This window comes from Primulina eburnea, chromosome 6, assembly GCF_022965805.1.
Source record: "Primulina eburnea isolate SZY01 chromosome 6, ASM2296580v1, whole genome shotgun sequence".
Classification (NCBI taxonomy): domain Eukaryota; kingdom Viridiplantae; phylum Streptophyta; class Magnoliopsida; order Lamiales; family Gesneriaceae; genus Primulina; species Primulina eburnea.
This window is the reverse complement of record NC_133106.1, coordinates 24,907,104-24,917,235: the sequence shown is the minus strand read 5'-3', so window position 1 is coordinate 24,917,235 and position 10,132 is coordinate 24,907,104. Positions and strand designations below refer to the sequence as shown.

General features: G+C 36.0%; 1 protein-coding gene across 1 annotated transcript; it reads right to left on the bottom strand.

The window, feature by feature from the left end:
- Window positions 1–7,547: 7,547 nt before the first annotated feature.
- Window positions 7,548–9,097, bottom strand: LOC140833938 (transcription factor bHLH148-like). The gene is made up of 3 exons (XM_073198472.1): window positions 8,928–9,097; window positions 7,929–8,559; window positions 7,548–7,814 (listed from the first exon to the last, which is right to left on the bottom strand). The coding sequence occupies exons 2-3, from the start codon at window positions 8,517–8,519 to the stop codon at window positions 7,671–7,673; spliced, it is 735 nt and encodes a 244-aa protein (XP_073054573.1). The 5' UTR covers window positions 8,520–8,559; window positions 8,928–9,097; the 3' UTR covers window positions 7,548–7,670.
- Between the last annotated feature and the right edge of the window lie 1,035 nt (window positions 9,098–10,132).

Genomic DNA, 10,132 nt, shown 5'->3' with positions numbered 1-10,132 from the left:
AGAGATTCTGATATCTCAAAGACGGCATTCAGAACCAGGTATGGACACTATGAATTTATTGTCATGCCGTTTGGTCTGACGAATGCTCCAGCTGTATTCATGGGATTGATGAACCGTATCTTCCAGAAATATCTCGATGATTTTGTGATTATTTTCATCGATGATATTTTGATTTATTCAAAGAATATGAGTGAGCATGCTGAGCATTTAAGAACTGTATTGCGAATTTTAAGGGCTGAGAAGTTATATGCTAAACTGTCGAAATGTGAGTTTTGGTTAAGACAGGTAGTATTTCTGGGTCATATTATATCCGGAGATGGGATATCAGTTGATCCCAGTAAAGTGGAAGCCGTGATTTCTTGGCCAAGACCAACGTCAGTACCCGAAATTCGCAGTTTCATGGGTTTAGCGGGATATTACCGTCGTTTCATTAAAGATTTCTCGAGTATAGCTAAACCAATTACTCAGCTGACTCAGAAGAATGCTCCATTTGTTTGGTCTGAAGAATGTGAGACCAGTTTTCTGGAGTTGAAGAAGAGGTTGACCAGTGCACCGGTGTTAACTATTCCATCCGGTACTGGTGATTTTGTGGTTTATTGCGACGCTTCTCACAGAGGGTTGGGATGTGTGCTGATGCAACGAGGGCATGTTATCGCTTATGCCTCAAGACAGCTTAAACCACATGAGACCCGTTATCCAATTCATGACCTAGAATTGGCAGCCATTGTCTTTGCATTAAAGATATGGCGACACTATCTTTATGGTGAAAAGTTTGAGATATATTCTGATCATAAGAGTTTGAAATATCTGTTTTCACAATCTGAATTGAATATGAGGCAGCGAAGATGGCTTGATTTGCTTAAAGATTTTGATTGTGAAATTAAATACTATCCGGGAAAGTCTAATGCAGCAGCTGATGCACTAAGTCGAAATGTATGTTCTTTATCCTTATCGACGATTGGTGTTTCAAATTTGATAGAAGACTGCTGTTTGTCTGGATTAGAATTTGAAACAGATTATAGACCGTTGAGACTTTATACGGTGCAAGTAGAACCAGAGCTGATTATGAGAATTAAGACAGCTCAGAAAGTTGATCAGAATGTACAAAAATCAATATCGATGGTTAGAACAGGACATCGATCGGAATATCAAGTACGTGATAACGTCTTGTATGTGAATAATCGTCTGGTTGTGCCGAATATTTCAGATTTGAGACGACAGATATTGTCAGAAGCGCACAACAGTCGATTCAGTATTCACCCTGGTGGCAGAAAGATGTATAATGATTTGAAGAGACAGTTCTGGTGGAAACAAATGAAGACTGACATTGCCGAGTTTGTTTCCAAATGTCAGAATTGCCAGCGGGTGAAAGCAGAAAGAAAGAAACCAGGAGGTTTATTACAGAGCTTGTCCATTCCTGAATGGAAATGGGATCACATTTCCATGGATTTTGTGACACAGTTGCCACGTTCCTTCCGAGGTTGTGATGCGATTTGGGTCGTGATTGACAGATTGACCAAATCCGCATGTTTTATTCCGTACAAAATGACGTACAGATTTGACCAGATGGCAGAGATCTATGTCAGAGAAGTAGTCAGATTGCATGGAGTGCCGAAGTCGATTGTATCAGATCGTGATCCTCGATTTACTTCGCACTTCTGGCAGAGTTTGCAGCAGGCTCTCGGTACAAAATTACATTTGAGTACCGCATATCATCCACAGACCGACGGACAGTCAGAGCGGACTATCCAGACACTGGAGGATATGCTGAGAGCAGTAGTGCTAGATTTCAGCACTAATTGGCAAGATGTATTGCCGCTTTGTGAATTTTCGTACAACAATAGCTATCAGACGAGTATTGAGATGACACCATTTGAAGCGTTGTACGGAAAGAAATGCAGATCCCCTCTGTATTGGGATGATATCTCTGAAGTACCCGAGATTGGACCAGATATGATCAGAGATATGACAGAAAAAGTGAAGCTAATTCGAAAGAAAATGAAGGCAGCGCAAGACAGACATGCCAAATATGCCAATGTTCGACGCAGACCGTTGGTATTTGACGTAGGAGACCGAGTATTTTTGAAGATCTCACCTTTCAGAGGAGTTGTCAGATTTGGCAAGAAAGGGAAACTGTCTCCAAGATACATTGGGCCTTATGAGATTCTCGAGAAGATAGGAGATCGTGCCTATCGACTCGCTTTACCGCCTTCATTATCTGGGATACATGATGTCTTTCATGTATCGTTATTAAGGAAGTATCTTCCTGATGCTTCACATGCTATTCAACCAGACGAAGCCGAACTGGATGAGACGTTGAGCTATGTTGAAAAACCGATTCAGATTATTGATCATAAAGAAAAACAGCTCAGAATGAACACAATTCCACTTGTAAAAGTTCAATGGACTCGTCATGGCACTGAAGAAGCAACCTGGGAAACTGAATCGGATATGAGACAAGAATTCCCAGAGTTATTTCGTTGATGTAATTTCTTATACAGTTTTGTATATATACTTCTGATCGATACGAATAAAATGCCTGTGATTTCGAGGACGAAATCGTATCTTAGGGGGGGAGAAATGTAATGCCCTAGATTTTATATCACGTTAAGCGAAGATTATTGCAATTGAATTGATATGATTATTAAAGGGCTATTACGAGACAAAATCGGGCCAAGCATATGAATTACATAACTAGGGGACAGAGAGTCTGGCACCCGAGCGGTAGTTTTTGACCCCCCGAGCGCCAATGTTCATCAAAGATACTTTTTGGGCAGAAGGTGTGGCGCCCGAGCGGTAGGTTTTGACCGCTCGAGCGCCAATGTGCAATATGAAAATGCTTGGACATAGGATGCCGCGCTCGAGCGGTAGTTTAGCACCGCTCGAGCGCCGACTAAAAAATTAAGAGAAATCCGTCCGTTAGATTTTAAATCCGACTTCGGTACTGTGTTCCTATCAACGCAGGCTACTACAGGACGTAAGTTTTATTACGTTTTGACATGTCTTGAAATTATGATATTAACAGAATTGAATGGAATTCATATATGATGTTCTTGACATGTTAGACAGCGTAGAATCGAAGTCAGATTAAGAAACATACTGAATATGGAATTGTTATGAATTTCAGAATGAGATTGACTGGAATTGATATCAGATTTGTACGGTGGTTGATTGTAAATGCTTGGAATTGATATAGACTGATATAGTATTATCAGTATCGCAAGATTGTACTGTTATACTGTCAGAATTTGATAAAACAGAGACATTGTGATTTGATTAGAATATTGATACAGGATATTGGTATTGTCATTGCCAGATTGAACAGTGACAGACTTTGAATCAAGACTTTGATTGTATCAGATCGACAACAAGAAAGGTATAAATAAATGTTGATTCGGGATTGCACAACTCGAGTTAGGTTTGACTTGAGTTTCCCTAAATCACATACTTTATGTTATTGCATTGATATTTGCAGATTATCAGATTGATATGTTAATCTATTGACTTAGAACAGAGTCAGAGTCCTAGTCTAGGGCAGAACCGCCGAGTCTTTCTCAGAACCGATAAGACTCTAGACTTACGGTGTATCGAAGAACTTTAGATGTAGATCGACGTCTATCGTAGACACTCGATACAGCATACCAAAGTCTAAATTAGATTGGGATCCCTAGATTTGAGATAAGATAAGATTAGATCACGAGTCATTGATTCATGTAGTCAGACTAGATACATGTTTTGATGTTTGTTTATGCTTTTATATACGTTTTATATGATTGCATTTAATACATTGTTTATACTGGGATATTTATATCTCACCGGAGTTATCCGGCTGTTGTCTTGTTTGTATGTGTGCATGGCAACAGGTGGGACAGGTTCAGGGTCACAGAGATGAAGAAAGATCGAGTTAGAGTGGAGACTACGGACTTGGACTAGAGATAGGGTTTAAACACTTGATAGTTAGTTGTTGAACCTGAGATATGTATGATTGTATATTTTACTAGAGTTATACTTTTATACTGATATGTATAGGAGTTTGATTCCATTACCTTCAGCATTTAAAAAAAAAATTTAGACCCTGTTTATTATAATTGATTAATTAGTCCCAATCACGATTAAAGAAGATGATTAGCGTCCGGGTCCCCACATTAATTAAATGTTTTATAATATAAATATATAGTTTTTGTTTTATTAAATGTTTAAATATTATATTTTTATAATAAATTTTATAAAATATAAGTTGTTGTGTAATTATAAGTTTTTACTATTTTTTACAAGTTCGATAAAACAAGAATAAACTGGGCGATGCAATGGGATTAAGATGATTCTTGGACCTGTAGAAAGTTGATGTTAATATCTAAAATATTGATGGCAAGCATGAGATAAAAATCTTCTCACAAGTGAGATCAAATTAAGCAACAATAAAATTTACCAAAGAAGTGGCAGTTTTACCATGCTCTAGTATTTTGACCATATCTATCAAATTACTTGGTCTAATGGTTAAAAAAAATACCACAATTCAAACAACTCAGATATCTACATGTTTGTTTTTATGAGGAGAAGAAAATTCAGATGGGAAGATTTTCAAAAGTGATGTGTATTAAAATATTAATTTCTTTGAACATCAATGAAGACTTATGTGTAAAAAATAATATTTTATTTGTGGTTGTCTCCCCAAATTTAGCTATAAATAGGGGTGCATTGTAATGTATTGAGATATCTCTCATTTTATGAACAAACCTTTGAATTCATAATATTTCTCTCTTTGTTTTTCCTTTATTTCTTCATTTAAATATAATTAGCATGTTGAATTCATATTCAAAGTTTTACACTTTGAATAATGAGTAGCTAACTTCTCAAAGTTGAGATGAAAAGGTGAAACTCTTGGTATGATAATAAGGTTATTAAAAGGTAAGAATCTATGTTTTATATTATTTAATCATTATTTATTGTTGATGTTATATTTATTTCTTTAAGTATTATTATACCCTACTTATAAGTGGGAGTTTTGATTTATTGTTGCTATATATTACACTAAATTCTTGGAACCATTTAAATGTTAGTTTGGTATTACCAACCATTTAAAGTTGATGCCTTGATTTATTATATGATTATATCATAATATTAATTTTTTGGAACCATTTAAATGTTAGTTTGGTATTACCAACCATTTAAAGTGGATGCCTTAATTTATTATATATGAATATCATAATATTAATTTCTTGATACCATTTAAATTTTTGTTTGGTTTTACCAACCATTTAAAGTGAGAACCTTGATTTAGTGTTTACAAATATATGTATAGCACAATAAATACTTGACAACATTTACAAGTTTTGGTATATATTATATACTTATAAGATAATAATATATAACATAATAAAAATATGATTATTTAATATATATTGGAATTATTTTATTAAGTGGATTTCAATAAAGTTATTAATGTTAACTTTATTAAAATACCAAGAGTAGATCCTTTAATCTCAACTACTTAAATTAAAATTTGAACAATTAAAAATTACCAATTAAAGATTCAAACCATGAAAAGAAAAAAAAACAAAAACAAAAAGACATTGTAGTGGACTTGTAATTACCTTAACTTCCCTGTGGATATGATATTCGGACTCACCGAATTATACTACTTGTGGACAACCTGCTCTTGGGAGTGCAACAATCAAAGTCGCAACAATGAGGACCTAGCATCTTATTCAAAGTTCGAGAGACATGAGTTCCCGCATCTTATCTTAAGCTCAGGAGATTGAATTTCCTGGCACCTCATCCCATCTCTGGGATATTTGAAGCCCCCGATGCTTTTGTATAAGGAATTGGTTATCTTTCTATTGAAGCCCAAGCGGGACTGATCAGGACAGCGAGTAAGACTCTAGCTCGACTATTTAAGGGATGGGTAGTGATATCCTTATAAGAGCCCGAGTCATGGATGACTCGAGAAACTAAATGGATAGCCCAAATCAGAGTCAATATGCAGAATACTTTCTTCAGCAGATGGGCATGGGGTGCCCGGGATATTTTCTCCACGGGCAATCAGAAGCCCGGGCTCTCATGCAAGCTCCCGAGAACCTTATACCCGGGTTACCTCGAGAAGCGCATCACACTCGAGTGTATCAGTACGAGCTACCTTATGCTTGACAATCATTATTGTCAGAATTACATAGGTTTGGCGTGTCAGAGAAGTTATCAGAAGCAGGGTATCGGCATCCGCCTTACCATACTTAGTAGGTGGACACTAAAACAAGGTAATCATGTGATTTTCTCCTGTAAATAGCAGGTATACTTCTCATTTACAGATTCTGGAATTTTGAACTCTCAAGCACGTATATCACCACATATACAGTCATTTTACTCTTGTGCACCTGCTGACTTAAGCATCGGAGTGGCTATATTGGACACTCATCCGGCGCCCATTCAAGAGTTCATTTCATTGTGTGCAGGTTACAGTTGAAGCCATATTACAGAGAAATAACTTCATCACAAGTTGTATTTCCTCGCTCACATTCCTAAACACAACACTTATATCATCATCCGATGAATTGCCACGACCCAACTCAACCTATCCACCCAGATAAACATCAATCATGTCAGAATATGTTCGATTGTTTTGTTTTTAAGGTGTTAGAAATATAGATATAATAAATTGTCTTATAATATAATGCAATGATGCATTTTACTTCATTGTGATGAAAAAGGTGAATATCAAAGGATTGAAAGTATTGGATTTTATAATGTAAAAATGAGGTGCAAATATGTTCGCAAAGAATTATCATAATAATTTTTAAAATATGTTTCATTTGTATTTTTGATGAACGAAAACATATCAAAAAACACAATCAAATATTATCCAAAACGATTTTACCTAACAAAAAAAAAAAAAAAAACTACCAAATTTTTTACGCGTGGAACTTCGGGAGTTGTATTTGAAACTGATGGGCTTCAAATTCTCAACTCGAATTCATCTTAGATATTGAGCAAATAATTCACTCATTACATATTCCAAAATTCATTATATTCTTCTTCGATATATTTTTGTTTCTATATCGAATATATTTGAAACGACCACCACCAACCTGTCAATTCGAAACAATTAATAAATTTTTAGATATTTCCATGTTAAAATTTCCAATGACATCCAAATACTTCCAACCTTTGTTAATTCGCGCATCTGTAGACCAACAAAACCAAGTTGGACAATAGAATTGTATTTTAATAAGCAAAAGCAAACGTAGGGCACAAATAGTCGACCAACTTTCATGACAATAATTTCACAAGTAACAAACCACGTGCGAGCCATTGATTTCCATTAGCCCAAAGAAATAAAAAATGGAACCAAAGAGTTGGCTTTTCATATGATTATCTGCTTTTCTTAGGGGTATGTTAGCCTTCCTTTTTGCTTAAATATAGGAAAGATTCGAGACTCGACCATTTTGAAGTAGCAAGATTTACAAAGTTGCCACCACGTGAATAAAGAAGATCGTGACCTGGATTCGTTGCACCTCACCCACACACACCATTTCCTCCTAACTATCCCCAAATCCACCAAATAATACCATTTTATAAGTGCAAAACAAAACCCTTTTTTATCAAACAAAATAATTCACATTGGAATATTCATTCAATGACAAAGGCCCAAAAAAGAAAAATTTTGAAAATACGTATCAGGTAGTGGGAAGCCGGCTTGTGCGGAACTGAGTAAGCCCACCAGCTGTACTAATGGAGTCGCTAGAAGATGAAGATGAAGATGAAGGAGAAGAAGAGCCTGAAACAGATAGTAGCTCTGCTAAAGCGCTCATTACCCGTACCTGCAATGGCGGATTATTGTTCATAAATGGCGAAAGTCAATTCAAATGCAACGAATTGATTGATTAAAATAATGAAGAAAATAGACAATACATGTAGGTATGTGATGTATTTACCTGCATTTCGAGCGCGGTTATGTAATCGGTGGCCTCCTCTAACACCACCTGCAATGGTTGTTTCCGGCAGCCGGGGACTAAGCGGCCAAGAATGCGCGTTTTGCGCTGAACTTCCGGGAGACTCTTGGACTTCAGGCGCAGAATGCTCACCTTCGATTTTTTCAGCGGCCGGCTTCTGTTACCGGTAGTGATTGCCGTCATTACCGATGGCTGCCGTTTCGAGATGTTGTTCTTTTTCATGAGCTTCAGTTTGAGCCGGCTCACAAGCATGGCTCGGCTCCACCTCGACCGGCCCTTGGCCGTAGCGGCCAGGACTCTGTCCGCGGCTTCGTGCACGCGCCTCGAAGCTGATTTCTGAGGCGACGAGCCGTTGTTGTTCTCCCTCACCTGGCGCAGCGCCTGCAGCAGTTTGGAGGTGTAGATTTGGTGCTGGGCGTCGGATTTCCATTGAACAGGCGCATTTTGTTGTTGGTAATCGTCGCTGAGATTCTCTCCGACAGCTGGGCCATTGATTTTCTTCTTCTTCTTTCTCCTGCCTAATGATCTGTCAGAATTTACTGCTGGATTTGGTGATAGCAGAGATGATGGCATATTCAGCCACTTTATTTGTACGATCAAGAATTAATTCAATCTGCAGATCGAAATTCAACCGAATGTGAGTTTAGATTCAAAACAGAACTACTTAAGGATTCAAAGGGGTATCAAATCAAGAAAAAGTAGAAATAAAGGATATCACGTCTCCAAAATCTAATACCAATAAGAATCGGCTATCCACATATATATATACAGATACGACGATTTATAATCATTAATCACAACTCAATCTCAGCTCATATATGGAAACTCAGAAAACAGATTAAATCACACCAAAACGAACACTTATAATCATAAACAATCCTCGAATCATAAAAAGTTAAAAACCAAACGAATGCAAATCACGAAACCTCAATCTCGTTTGCTGAAACAATAGAACAAACAAAACAGTCGAACGATTGTTACCTGAAGCACCGGTTTTTTTTCCTCCTCTCGAAAATTCAGAAGAAATCGGCTAAATTTTCATTGAACTACCCCTTTTGCATCGATAAATTAACGAGAGAGGGAGAGAAAATGGTGAAAGAGCAGGAAAGATGGAAGCTTTAAAAGGAATCACGGGGGGAGCACGCGGAGGCTCCTCACATGCCTAAAGATTTTGTTTTTGTTTAAAAAAAAATTATTAATTCAATTTCAATTAATAATAATGGAATGCATCGTGTTATTATTGCGTTCGGAATCTGAATTTAAGCTCCTCAACTTTTACACTGGATTAAATTTGTTGAATTTTTCATATACACAGCATAAACAGATCGAGTTGATTTGAAAAATATTTAATTTATATTTGAAATTATTAAATTTGAGTTATATTATTATTAAGTTTTTTGTGAAAAGGTCACGTAGACCTAACACAATATGGTTTGGGTCCGAGTCGGGAAATCCATACCCCTAACGTAACCATCTAGGATTGTTGTGGTTCGGGTTGTGAACTTGGTGGTATGGTTCCAGTTAACCATCGGGTCTAGTTACGAGTCAACCCGGAATTTTTTTAAATAAAAATATTTTTATTTGTAAATAAAAATTTAAAGAATAATAAATATAAATTAAAAAATACACTTATATTGTAACGTCCCGAAAATTTAAAAGATCCACGCGAACCACATGTTTGCAATTATTAAATCCTTTTGTATTTTAATTAAATGTTTTAATTGCATAAATTAATTATGTTGTGCATATTTACATGTTTGAATTATATTTTCTAGATGGTTGCATTAAAATTGTATTTTTAAAGTTATTCGAGTTGCGATCGAGGAACGGAGACCGATGGCTGAAAAATAGAAAATATTTTTAATTAAATAATTGTTTGTAATTATTTAAATATGTTGATGGTTTTTCATATTTTTGAAAATAAGGGGTTTCGGAGGTGATTTTATATGCCGGTACGTAAATTTTATCGGTGTTGGTTTTTCAACTAAAATACGAGCTTTCTGGCAACCCAACTAATAAATTCATAAATTTATTTAAACAAAAACTTAGTTAATATTTTATTAAATCCTAATTAAGACTAATGGGCTTAATTTAGTGGCTTAATAGGCTTAAGCCTAGTTAGTAATTTAATTAGTGTATTTAATATATTAAAACACCTAAAACCCGACACAATGCAACAAAAATTC

Excerpts from the sequence above, each read along its gene's own strand:
- LOC140833938 (XM_073198472.1), bottom strand. The coding sequence starts at position 8,519 with ATGCCATCATCTCTGCTATCACCAAATCCAGCAGTAAATTCTGACAGA. Across the intron at positions 7,815-7,928 it reads TAACCGCGCTCGAAATGCAG|GTACGGGTAATGAGCGCTTT; the intron begins GTAAATACATCA and ends CCGCCATTGCAG.